General features: G+C 46.0%; 1 protein-coding gene across 3 annotated transcripts in view; it reads right to left on the bottom strand.

The window, feature by feature from the left end:
• HOMER2 (homer scaffold protein 2) overlaps positions 1–13,845 on the bottom strand; it is a 124,564-nt gene that overhangs the window by 16,038 nt on the left and 94,681 nt on the right. For all 3 annotated transcript variants that reach the window (XM_043489404.1, XM_043489403.1, XM_043489402.1), the window contains exon 3: positions 12,648–12,779. In XM_043489404.1, coding sequence (XP_043345339.1) covers positions 12,648–12,749 — 102 coding nt within the window. In that variant the 5' untranslated portion in view covers positions 12,750–12,779. The remainder of the gene's footprint in view (positions 1–12,647; positions 12,780–13,845) is intronic.

The following is a 13,845-nucleotide window of genomic DNA, read 5'->3' as shown; positions in this document are numbered from 1 at the left end:
TCGTGTCTGACTCTTTGTGACTCCATGGACTATATAGTCCATGGAATTCTCTAGGCCAGAATATTTGTCTTCTCCAGGGGATGTTCCAAACCCAGGTATCCCACATTGCAGGCAGATTCTTTACCAGCTGAGCCACAGGGGGAACCCAAGAATACTTGAGTGGGTAGCCTATCCCTTCTCCAGGGGATCTTCCTGACACAGGAATTGAACTGGGGTCTCTTGCATTGCAGGTGGATGCTTTACCAACTGAGCTACCAGTAAAGCCTGAAAACAGATGAAGAAATGTGGCAAAGTGTTCACTGTTAAATTTATGTAATGCATCTGGGGGTGTTCATTCTACTATGCTCTCTGCTTAAAGGAATGTTTTAATATTTTCTTAAAATTAAAAAATTATTAAAATCCCAGAGCAATCATATCAGTCAGTCACTGCTTTATTGTCACTGACAAAGCAACTGATTTTAATTAGCAAATACACTGAACAGAGAACTGCCTGTGATAGCTAATGCTGACATCACACAGCAAGAGAGCCCAACGTGGTTGCTGAGTAGCAAGAAAAAGCCAGCCAGTGCCAATGCCACCGACAATGCTATGTCTTTCACCAAGAACTCGATTTCTGAGCATAGACTGCCCCCTGAGTGTCTCACAAGGTCAACAACAGCAGTCTGCTTTGGGAAACCCTGCCGGATGACAGCTGTTGGTAAACCAAGCACCTGGTGGAAGCAGAAAAGGTCAGCCTTGCAACGCTGGCTGGCGTTGCTCCTGCAGGCCTGTAAATAAAGCCACTGACACAGGGCTTCATTTAACCAACCCAGAGCTACCAGAGAAAAACCACATTACCTGTTGCTTAAAAGGTCTGAGGTCCAGAGGGGATGGATGAAGCATCCCCCTTTCTTTTAGGGGCCCCGTAAGTAAAAGTATCAAGTCATGAGTTCCTGGATGGCAGGGCCCATGCTTTTCCCCTTTGCACCTTCCCAAGAGACCAGGTGGAAAGCAGGTGTAAGTAAGTTTGTTAAGAGAATGAATGAGCTCTGGGTTTTAGATTTGCACGTTTCCACCGTCTTGGGAAAAAAAACCCAAAACATGTCAAAGTATGGCCGAACCTAAGGACCTGGGGAGGTACCATGGTACTGGAGGTACCCACAGGCATGGGAATACTTCACCAGGCTCCCAAACCAAAGGCATTATTTTTTTTTACAGACTCTTCTTGCACCTTTCAGGGTCTCTTTCTCTTGGGGTCTTATTTGAAGTTGCTTATACACTAGATTAGAAATGTCATCACCAGGGTCATGTTTACTCAGTGGACAAACATGGTCTGAGCAAAAGGACTTCAGCAAACAAATATGGGGCTGTGGCCTAAGCTGGGTGCTGGGGTATGAACACTGTAAGCATCAGAGACAGCGCCAGACTTGGGTAGCAGGAGACAGTGACAAACAAATCAGTAAATAAAGCCCTGCCAGGTTTTGATAAAACAAGCGGCCTCTGGATGGAGCTTGGGGCCTCCATTCTGCTCTTCCAGCCTGACCCTGACCGTCGCGATGACCCTCAGCTCAACTCCTGGAGACTCAGTCCTCTCTCGGTCCCCTGACACCCATCATGCTGGCCCCTCCAGGTGTCCCACAGTTTTGCCTTGGGTGGGCATAACTATCACCCTCTTCCCCTAGACCCTCAGCAGGGCCACATTTACAAGGTAAGGAGTCTAATGGCTTCTTTTATTAAGTTTTGTTTGTTTTTTGGCCATGCCTTGCAGGATGTGGGATCTTGGTTCTCCAACCAGAGATTTAACCTGTACCCCCTGCATTAGAAATATGGAATCTTAACCACTGAACTGCCAGGGAAGTCCCAGAAATTTAATGACTTTCAATACACATTCTCCTGTTTGTTACCCTCTACTGGACAGGAATACTTATTCATAGTTTCCTCATAAGAAAACAGAGTCTTAGAGAGGTTAATATTTGCCCATGGTCACATGGCTAGTAAATAATAAACCTGAACTTGAGCCTAGATCTGATTTCTACATGATCATCTACACATCCAGTTACTTTCGTGTGCCTACACGAATGCCAGAGACTTGCACAACAGTTGTTAAACATTTATCAATTGGATTTTCCATTTGCAAAGAGAACTGTACTTAAAATAGAATTGTACTCACTTCCTCTTTAAAAGAACATTATAAAAGCTTTAATTCCAAGGCAGGTCATGCGAACATTTAAGGCAAAGACAAGGCCTGAGGATCAGAAAATCAGATGCTAATGGAGTGAGTGGCCTGGGCAACAGCTCTATCATTGCTAAAAAAATTTGTGACTTGCTTTAACGCAATATCTGCTTCATTGCAGTGGTCTGGAACCAAATCCACAGTATCTCCGAGGAATGCCTATGAACAGTAACAGCCTATAACATCTCAAAAGGATGTCACCTTGAGGTGACAGCACTACTACACCGGCACACCTCGCTTTATCGTGTTTCACGGATACCGTGTTTCTTACAAATTGAAGCTGGCAGCAACCCTGCACTGAACAAGTCTATCAGCACCATTTTCCCAACAGCATTTTCTCACTTTGTGCCTCTGCGTCACCTTTTGGTAACTCCCACAGTATGTCAAACTTTCATGGTGATCTGTGATAACTGATCTTTGTTGTTACTACATTCACTGAAAGCTCAGATGACAGTTGGCAGTTTCTAGCCATACAGTGCTTTTATTTAAGGTATGGTGATGGTTTAGTCCCTAAGTCATGTCCGACTCTTGCGACCCCATGGACTGTAGCCTGCCAGGCTTCTCTGTCTACGGGATCTCCCAGGCAAGAATACTGGAGTGGTTGCCATCTCCCCCTCCAGGGAATCTTCACGACTCAGAGATCGAACCTGGGTCTCCTGCATTGCAGGAATACGAATACTCTTTACCAACTGAGCTGTGAGGGAAGCCACTATGTATTTAAGGTATATACATTATTATTTTGGACATAATCCTAGTGCACACTTAATGGACTATAGTATAGTGCAAATAAAACTGCTAAAAAATTTGTGACTTGCTTTAACACAGTATCTGCTTCATTGCAGTGGTCTGGAACCAAATCCACAGTACCTCTGAGGGATGCCTGTGAACAGTAACAGCCTAGAACATCTCAAAAAGGGCAAAACAGTACATGTATTCTCGCAGTCAGGATGCACAGTCGTACTATGCACTCACAGCCACTCTGAGGTCCTCTTACTACTGTCAATATACAAATGCAGCACATTTAGGTTTCATAACTGGCCAAGGTCACACTGGGACTGAATACAGGCCACTTGACGCCAGTGCTGGACACTCCAGTGTCCTGTGATTTAACCTACTTAACTGCTACCTTAGCTAAGATGTCCAGCTCTAACCCTTATCCTTCTTTCAAATGCAGGCAAATGAACCACTCTGTACTTTGCTTTCTTCATCTGTGAAAAATGGGTAATAATAATGCAATCTCCATGGATCCCTGGAGGATGAGAGATGGGGCTTTGCAATGGGCATTCAACAAAGGCAAGAACAGCTTCTCATGGCCTTGATTTGACTTAAAACCATGAACTTAGGACTTCCCTGGTGGTCCAGTGGTTAAGACTCTGTGCTTCCAACGTAGGGGACATGAGTGTGATTCCTGATTGGGGAACTAAGATCCCACATGCCATGAGGGGAAAAAAAGCCACAGAGTTTTATTAACAGAGCTCCACAAAAGGGTGAACTCATTCATTCAAAAATATTAACTAGCTATCTCTAGGTACACTGAAATACTTAAGAAGGACTTAGTTCCTGTCTTCAAAGGAATTCTGGGTCTGTAGAGGACTTTATATTCAAATGGGTGATAATCAAAAGAATTTTTATCAGAAAATAAGCTCAAAATGTCATGAAGTAGGATAAGCCCTATCAGATAAATTTTAGGTAAATAAATAATCACTTATTTATTTTTATTTTATTTTTTAAGTTGTGCCATGTGGCATGTAGGATCTTAGCTCCCCGGCCAGGGATCGAGCCTGTGCCCCTTACATTGGGAGAGCAGAGTCTTAACCACTGGACCACCAGGGAAGCCCCTGAATGATCATTTAAAAAACAGTGGCAAAAACCACTACAATATTGTAAAGTAATTAGCCTCCAACTAATAAAAATAAATGGAAAAAAAATAAAAAAATAAAAAACAGTGGCAGGATGGGCCCTACAATTTATATAAAGATTAGCTATGACAAAGGAGGAATCATAAATTAATGAGGAAAATTATTCAAAATATAATTGCAATAATTTTTGTAAACTGATGGGAAATGGATTTAAATCCTTACACAAACCAGTAGCATGATAAATTAATGATGAGTTAAAGGGGTAAGTTGTTTTGTATTTTTAAAACCTGGATGCAAACAGAGTTGAACATTCATCAAACTTCTGCTTGAGGGGTGTGAGGGTAATTTTCTAAACCTGGAAGAAATAAAAGAAAAATCACAAAGTGACAGACTTGACTAACAATTTAAAGCTTTTGTATATAAAAAGAAAGAAAGTAATGCAGAAGGGAAACTACAGCCTGGGGAAAGTATCTATCGCTAGACTAGTACAACAGAAAAAGGGCCATTATCTTTAGTATAGAAAGAGTTTGTACAAATTGAAAAGGAAAATATGAAAATCCCAATAGATAAACGGCAAAACTCACAAATAGAAAAACATAATAAGTATGCAACTTAAAGAAAAGATTGTTCAGCCTTGTTGGAAATGCAAAAGCAAAATAATGGGGCACCATTCTTGGCCTGCTAAATTAGCTAACGCTAAATACAATTATAATACCCTGTGCTGGCAAGGTATTCCTGGCAACGTTGTGACTGTACAGCCCCTTGGAGAAGCAGTTTGGAACTACTGATCATAAGTGAGAAAAAACATTTATACCCACCGACTTAGTGGTATCACTTTTGGGAAACGATCTTACAAAAATAATTGAGAGAATGAAAAAAAGAAAGGTCTTCTATACAAAGATGTTAATCCTAGCATTATCTATCATCATGAAACACTGGAAGCAATTCAGGGAGCCCTGGGAGAAGGATGGAAGAAGGTTTCCACTCAGAGCCTCCAACTGTTGGGACACAGGTAGTCTCACTGTCCTTTGGTGAAAAAGCTCCTCTCTCCAAGTCTTAAGCTTTCTAATATTTCCCCACTTATTATGAAAAAGCACATATGCTTGTACATTTAGTAAGTATAGTTTAGGAAAAATATTTTTTAAAAACATAGAGTGGCATCATCCAGAGATAAGCACTACCCACGTGAATTTCTTTTTTTACTTTTTTCTATCTGTACATATGCATCCACTACACACATATTTAAAAAACAGAATGACATTGTATGGGGTTGGCCAAAAGGTTCGTCTGTGTTTTTCCATAACATCTTACAGAAAATCCAAATGAACTTTTTGGCCAACCCAACACATCTGCTTTTATCGCTACTTTTGATATTAATATGACAATATTTCTATGCAATTATCTTTTATTACATTATCTGAATTGCTGTACAATATTACCCTGAAGGGTATACTGGAGTTTATTTAACTAATTTCTATAGCTGGACATTTAGGCTGGTGTATTATAAATGATGCCATGAAGAAAATTCTTGTAGCTAATTCTCTGTATGCAGTTACAATTATTTCCTTAGAATAGATTCCTATAAATAAAACCCATGGATCAAAGGATATTCAAACTATAAAGATTTCTAAATAGATGTCAAATTCTCATGTCTTGACTCATTAGGATCATTTTCTGTGGTTTTTAAATGTGTGGCAGTAATTTTATAATCAAAATCATCATATGATGATAGAAAGTGAAAGATTATTGTTTTATTTCATTTTTGTTTTTTTGGGGGGGCCCTGGCCATTGAAGACCCTATGGCAGCAGACATCACCTACTTGCTTATTCAAAATCCATTTCTTCTTTTCCTTTAGCTTAAGAGAATCTTGATTTGTCTAGAACAGAAATTTCCTAGATGGTAGAGAATAAGAACAGATCTAAGCTGATCATAACTCATTTCCCTGCCTCTTTTTTTCTCCCTGAAAGTGGGTGTGGGAGGGTGGTCCAGGGACCCAAGACTGATATTGGAATCCCAAAAGAAATCTGCCACAGGAGTTTACAGGGACGCTGTTGTGGTACCATCCTCCTGCACCCTCCCTTTTGCCATAAATGCAGATGTGACGGACAGAGTTTGAGAAGCCATTTTGTCATCATAAGGAAAAAGGATAAGCAAAGAAACAAAACACACAGAGTCCTACACCCAAATCATGGAGCACTGTACTGGCGCTGGCAACCGCTTGCCTCAGGACTTCTTTTCCGTATGAAAAGAATAAGCACCGTGATTAGTTCTTTGCTACTTGTAGCCACCAAACATTCTAACTAAAACCTATCAAAAGAATGGTCAATATCCTCCACTGAAAGAAAAGTGAGCCTTTTAAATCAGAAAGGTAGGAGATCAGGAAACGTTCTTACAAGGACACTGAGTTAATGAAGTAAGCAGCAAGAATGCAAATTTGAATTAGCGAAACTGAAAGGCAAACGCCACTTAGGGGGTCAGGGTTTAGCTGGACCAACTACAGAGCGCTAGCAACTCCATCCAGGATCACTGCCCTTTGTGGCAGAATGTGCTCCAGACAGCTGACAGTAACCCTCAAACCATCCTGGGCTTCCCGTAAGAACCCTTGCTGGAGGAGACCGGGTGACCCAGGGAGACAGGCATTCCTCTTTAATGACAGGATGTTTTCTCCTGCCTGGGAAAAAATTAGAAGCGACCCTCCCCAGCACGTTGAGGTTTCCAGCCTATCACTCTGGATATGAGACACTTGGCAGGGGAGGTATCGCTCCCAGCGCCCGCCTTCTCCCACCAGGCACTTCTTCACAGGGAAAAGGCATGCAATCCCCACTAGTCACTTCAGACAGAAGTTCTGGTTAATTATTCTTTCAACAAAGAATAATGGCTCAATCACAGCACAAGCAACTCCAACCTGATTACTCCCCTTCGTGGCAGGACGAGACGGAGCCAAAAGTATCAAGGTCAGATGCCAGGAACCATCTAAACTTGGATGACTGGCTCATTCTTACAGTTGGTTCTCCTTCCTCTGATCTCTTCAGAAGGCTTTCTAGTTGTCAGAACAGGCAAGTCCCTTTTCAATGCTCTCCAGCGGGCTGAGGCATCACACCCTTTCCAGTGGGTGAACAGCGTTCCAGCTCACCCTTGGGAGTACGCAGCTCCTGTTATTTTGGAAAGCCTGTACAGAGAGTGGAAAGTGTCCCTGTAATACTTTCTGGATTTTGGTGTGAAGTGATCCTTATAACGGGAGCCATGAAGATCAAGATATCTATTTTCCTTCTGGAGGAGTAAAAAGAGAAGTATGTATGAAGTGTTCTTAAATGCTAACATCCACAGTGGAGTTCCTTTTTCCAGGCTAGTTAGAGTATTTGATTATCAATTCCCCAGACTGCCAGCCTCACTTCATGGTAATTTATCAGTGTGTAGTTAATTGTTCCCTTCAATGAGAAAGGGGAGAAGTTGATTTGCAACATTCTGAACAAAGGAGGCATCTCAGGGCTTGTTTGATAAGTCTTTGTGACAATGGCAGGTCACAGTCACAGAGTGGGACTCCAATGCTGCTGGAGGAGACCGGGTGACTCGGGGTGACAGGGCACTCCTCTTCAATGACAGGACGTTTTCTTCCATCTGGGAAAAACTAGAAGTGGCCACGCCTGGATGTAGGCACAGACCAAGGTCTCTTTAGTTCTCAGAGGCACAAAGAATGGAACTTTAACCACTTCTTCTCATTTTTCTTCTGAATTCTCCCTTCTTTCAATTCTTTTCTTTGAAACGTTCCCCCTTTGTCCTTCCTAGCTACTCTGAGTCCTCCGAAGATTGAAGAAGTTATTCTAGGCAGCTGAGGGTAACCCTCAAAGCTTCCGTGGAAAACTCCAGCTCTGGGTGGGATCAGGGGCTGGTGAGCCAAAGAGGAGGGCCCAGACAGGACTCTGTCTCTGACAGAAGCCACCCCATCTGACCCTCCCCAGCAGTGTGAGGTTTCCAGCCCTCTCAGCCCGGATAGGAGACACTCGGCAGGGCAGGTGTTGTTCCGCAACCCCACTTCTCTCCACCAGGCGCTTTTTCAGAGGGAAAAGGCATGCAATCCCTACCAGCCACTTCCGACAGACGTTCTGGTTAATGATTCTTTCAACAAATCACCATCAGACTTGCTTCCACTTTATAGAAATTTTCTCAGATCCTCACAGCACCTGTTCCTCTGCCTCATTTCAGAAAATGGCATCACGTCGTCCATCCATCACCACCCCACAGACTCTGCCTCCCACATCCTCTCACCAAGTTCTGCCACTTTAGCTCCTCAATATTTCTTAAATCTCTCCAGCTCTTATGCAAGCCCTCCTCATCTCTGATCTGGATGAAAACAAGCTAATCTGTCTTAAAGTCAGAAAAAAAAAATCTACCTAAAGTGCAAATCTGATCATTTTCTTTCTTGGCTTAAAGTCTTTCACAGACCGTGAGATAAAGTCCAGAGACTCTGGCATGGCACAGAAGGCCCTTTCAAAAGCTGGCCTCTAGTCAGCCTTGCCCACCCCCCAAACCTGGGTGCCCTGTCAACAGTGGACCGTTTGCAGCTTCCCTCACACAGTGTCAGGATTTTGCTTGTGTTCCTTCTGCTGTGTGGAGGATGGAGGGAAAGGGAAATGCTCCCTGTGGCACGATCTGAACATCTCTTTGCCTGGTGTGCACAGCAGAGGTGGCCTGGAGTTGGGATCTACACTGAGCCCTGGGGACACAGGTGAGGGCCAAGTTGCATGGGAGGGATTGGGAAGAAACCAAGCTGAAGGGTTAGTGACAAAGAGATTTGGGAAATGGCTACAACAGTGGGTCCGAGTGGAGCCAGAAGCTAGAGATATTCACCTTCCTCATGAATGCCTGCAATGAATGGACTGAAAGTCCGTGTTCTCCCTCAAAATCGTAGGTGGAAATCCTAATCGCCAGTGTGATGATTAGGAGGCGGGGCCTTTGAGAGGTGACTGGGGCACAGGATGGAGTCTCCACGAATGGGAAGAGTGCCCTTATAAAAGAGACCTCAGAGAGTGGTCTTGACCACCTTCCAGTGAGAAGCTGAAAGTCTGCAACCCAGAAGAGGGCCTTCACCTCACCCTGACCATGCTGGCACCCTGATCTCAGACTCCAGCCTCTAAGACTGTGAGAGGCTGCTGTTTAAACACCCATCTATAGTGTTTTGTGACAACAGACTGAACAGACTGAGACCATGCTTTTCTGAAGCCCCCGCCCTTCAGCAAAGAGAATCCTGAGAACTAGGGACAGGAAAGCTGCTCTATGGATACCCAGTCATTCTCTTCCCCAGGTACTTACTCAGAAGGTTATGGACACACTGGCCTTGGTGCCAGGGAGAGAACTGTGGCCTTGACAACACCTCCTCCTCCCCATGACCACTCTGACTTCTGGCCTTGCCGAGTATCAACTGCCAACAACAGTGACCCACCCTGAGGCCTGGATTCTGCATCACACTTCGAAGTGACCAGGAAGCTCCCTGGGGAAAGCTGACTGCACCAGGCCCTTCCTCCAGAGCACATAGTGATTTACCCTCAGAAAACAGACATGGACTGTGAACCATCAGGCCTCCTGGCCCCGCCACCCTTAGACTGACTTAATGCCTTCTGTGCCACACAGCACCACCTCCAAACAACCAAACAGCTTCTCTGCAAATGAAATGAAGCAAGGTCTACACACCACAGAATTCTTGATCCTCCCATGAGCCCTATCAGCAGAAGCAGCAGGCCTTCCAGAACTCTGCCGTGCTGCCTGCTAGAACACGGCATCATGCAGGCCCATGGGATGGGATGCGTCTCCCCGGGGCCATGGTCCAGAGACTGAAGGACCAGAGATGGAGACGACACCTCCCATGTTTACGCCCCACGAGCTACCCTTTGGGTTTCTGCTTCCTGCCCCATGATGCTGAGCCCTGGAGATCTGGAGACTTTAGTACCCAGGAGAGAATGCTTCTATGAGGGGCTGGAATAAGAGACTGTGCAGAGTGCTACCAGGCCATCTGGGGTTTGGGTTTCTAGGAGCAGCGTCCTCAGTAGCTGGGACGCAGAGGAACACAGTCTGTGGTGTGCCCTTCGTCAGGGGACTCGTTTGTGGCTGGGTGTAGGTGCTGGGTTTGGAGGCCTCCTTAGAATGTACATGTGTGTATGTGTGGTGTTCACACACACACACACACACGCGCGCGCACACACACACGCACACACACTGGACAAATGAAAGACATTTAGCAAGTCCCTTCACGGTGGCGTCCTGACTCATCTCAGTCCCGCTCTATGAAAGTCACGCTCAGTGTGCATGGGGAACCCAAGCAGCCCAGTCTGCACTAAAAGCTTGTCAGTTCCCCAGGCATCTGGGACTCTAAGGCGCTTGGGGACAGGACCCCCACTCTGCATCCTCGGGGCCCAGCTTGGTGTCGGCACAGAAGGGGCTCCATGAACACCTGCCCAGCAGCCAGTCAGATGGTCAAGGCAATGGGTAAGAAACAAGTTCTGGAGTCGAGCTGCCCAAAGCCAGCCTGGCTCCAGCCCTTTTCAGATTTTCAACTCTCTCTTGGATTCTCTGATATTCTTCCAGTAAATTCTTGTGTCAACACAAACTAAGCAGTCTTGCTTTTTATTTCGTTTTGTTGTTTTTTGGCCATACTGCAGCATGTGGGCTCTTGGTTCCCTGGTCAGGGATAGAACCCGTGTCCCTTGAAGTGGAAGCGGGGAGTCCTAACAAATGGACCACTAGGGAGTCCCTAGGCAGTCTTGCTTTTAACCAGTACATTCTCAACACCTACACAGGGCTCTCCACCATCCTACAGGAAAACCTATTCTAAAACAAGCTGCTGGCCCTTCAATCGGCTAGGGGAGGCCCCTTAGAGGTGGTCAGTTTGTTCCCTCAGTCCTCAGTGTTCTGTCTGTGGTCAGCCTGCTTGGCTCCTCAACACCTTTCTAACCATCCATAGTCAGTGCCCCAGGCCCCTTGGACCATCAAAGCAAAGCTAAGAACCCTTTCCCTAGAAAAAACACCAACACACACACAGAACATTGGGTGACATTTGAAGGGTTGTGGGGACTTCAGGTTAAGAACTTGTGACATTGTGACATATAAGAAATACACATATTGGTCTTCCTCCACGGTTCCTGACTCATAGCTCCTGGGCAGTGAGAGCATCTTTTGTCATAATATTTGGTCTCTTGTCGTCAGTTCTGAGTTCAGAGCCATAGGGGTGAAATGGGTGTCTTGTGATTTAGAACAAGCCCCTTTCCATCAAAACCGGGTTTATATCAATGAGGTGACTTCTGGAAAGGACCTAAGGATGGGGGCCGATTGCCAGGGGAACCAATCATGAATGGAGGTGGGGGTAGGGGGTACTTTTAGTCCCTCTGGGGAGGGGAGAGGGTTGGAGGCTGAACCAACCACCAAAGGTGGATGATGTAATCAATCACGACTAGCTAATAAAGCTTCCATAAAACTCCAAAAGGATGGGGTTTGGAGAGCTTCCGGGTGGGTGAACACGGAGAGACATGGGGAGAGTGGCACATTTCAGAGAAGGTGTGGAAGCTCTGTCCTTCCCCCGCACCTTGCCCTGAACATCTCTTTCAACCAGCTGTTCCTAACATACACCCTTTTATAAACTGGTAACCTGGTAAGCAAAACGCTTCTCTGAGTTCTGTAAGCAGCTCTGGTGCTGGTGCTGGTTTAGTCGCTAAGCCGCGTCTGACTCTTGTGACCGATGGACTGTAGCCCGCCAGGCTCCTCTGTCCATTGGATTCTCTAGCCAAGAATATGGGAGTGGGTTGCCATTTCCTTCTCCGGGGGATTTTACGCACCCAGGAACTGAACCTGAGTCTCCCACACTGCAGGCAGATTCTTTACTGACTGAGCTATGAGGGAATCCCTATAAGCAGCTCTAGCAAATTAATTACACCTTAGGAGGGGGTCATTGGAAGCCCTGACCTATTGCTGGTCAGTCAGAAACACAGGTGACAGTTGGGAGTCTGAAGTGGGGGGGTTCTTGTAGGACTGAGTCCTAAACCTGTGGGAGCAGGCACTACTTCCAGGTAAACAGTGTCGGAATTAAGGTGCACTGCAGGACACCCCACGGGGGTCTGAGAACTGCTTGGTGCTATAGGAAACACCCCTGCCACCTGCATGCATGTTGGAAATTGGGAGCAGAAACCTTTCAAAACTCTTACTGAGCATCACCTTGCTCCCTTTCTCTGTGGGCTCCAACCATACAGTCACTGACATTGCTGGCTGTCAGACACACCCTGGATGCAGGGAGCTGGGGTGGTGGGGGGTTGTGGACACCAGGCAAGGCTAGTCCTGAGGCTGGGATGCAGCATTTTTAGAGATGTTTTCCCTCTCCAAACTACATCTCCATTTTTAAGGAATCTGGTGATTTCTAACACCTGGTCTGGGCCTGGTCTGGCAGCCCTGTGGTGCCACAAGGGGAGAGGCTGAAGGCCACAGAGGAACCTGCTCATCAGTGGCAGTGCCAGATCCCTTGACAGGCATCAAGTTAAGAAGAGCGCATTGGACAGCGGCACTCATGGTGCTGCAGGGAGGACCACCTGATTACCTTTGTCAGCTGCTGCTCCGAGGAAAACCCCAAACCAAACACCGTGTTGGCTCTGCTGTCCGCCCACTGCCCGAACTTCTGTGACGTTTTGGTGAAAGTCATGTTGGGCGTGATTGTGCTGTTGATGATCACCTGCAGCGAAATAGCCCAAAGAGTCGACGCTGAAACATCAAATTAGACACCCAAGGGAGTCCTTAAAAACACCCTCTGTTGGCAAAGCTCGTATGTAAAGCCTACCTCCCCCATTGTTACATGTGGTCCTGAGTTCTTCCTCTTCTGGCTCATCCCACACTGAGTCATACACACACCACCATGATAAGGGGCAATTTTAGAGACTTAAAAACAGGCAGTTGGCCTAAAATAAGATTTCACAAGTTATCAGTGGGAGAGAGTCTTTCCTAAGGAGAGAATAGTTTCCAGAGCTGCTATTTATTATCCCAAAGTTGTTGTGCATCCGATTGTCCTTAATGGCTAGCCGTGTCACATATCCTCTGAAGAACCCAGCTGCTAACCTTTCTAAGTGCCTGGAGCCCCGGGGCCTACCTCAAACCATTTAAAATCTTCACAAGCAGTCGTGGCTTGCTGCTTTCCCACAGGAAAGTAAAGGTACACTCCGATTGGGATAATTGGTGGAGAGTTGATTGACAGATTAATTAGGCAGGTGTGAGCTGGGTGCATAGAGATTGTAAGGACAGTGCAGGGACCTGGGGCTAGCTGTTGCCGCTGCCCCTTGGCTTTAAAGGATGAGGAGGTGTGGGAATTTCCTCGTGGTCCGGTGGTGAAGACCATGCTTCCACTGTAGGGGGCATGGGTTCCATCCCTGGTCAGGGAACCAATATCCCACATGCCTCGCAGTGCACTCCCAAAATTAAAAATAAATTAATTAAAAAAATAAAGGATGAGGGAGTGAAGAGGCTGTGGGATGTGGAAGGAGACAGTCACGGAGCACAGGCTGTATTAACAAGAGAGGTGACCTTCTGCTGAGGGCCCCACCAGCACATGGTGAGCACCCCCAGGAGAGGAAGCCCACAGGACAAATGCCCTCAACTCTGCCATTCTGATTTCCCGCCACCCACCAGAGCCAACCAGAAGCCAGTGGCCCCGCAAGCCTTCCAATGTCATCAACAGGGCAGCCCCCCGGGGACCAGAGCAGAGTGAAGAAGAGCAGAGGATGAATGCGGAGGTGAAAAGATGATCC

Source organism: Cervus canadensis, chromosome 17, assembly GCF_019320065.1.
Source record: "Cervus canadensis isolate Bull #8, Minnesota chromosome 17, ASM1932006v1, whole genome shotgun sequence".
In the NCBI taxonomy this organism is placed as follows: Eukaryota; Metazoa; Chordata; class Mammalia; order Artiodactyla; family Cervidae; genus Cervus; species Cervus canadensis.
Note: the sequence above shows the minus strand (reverse complement) of the source record. Positions and strands in the feature narration are given on the sequence as shown.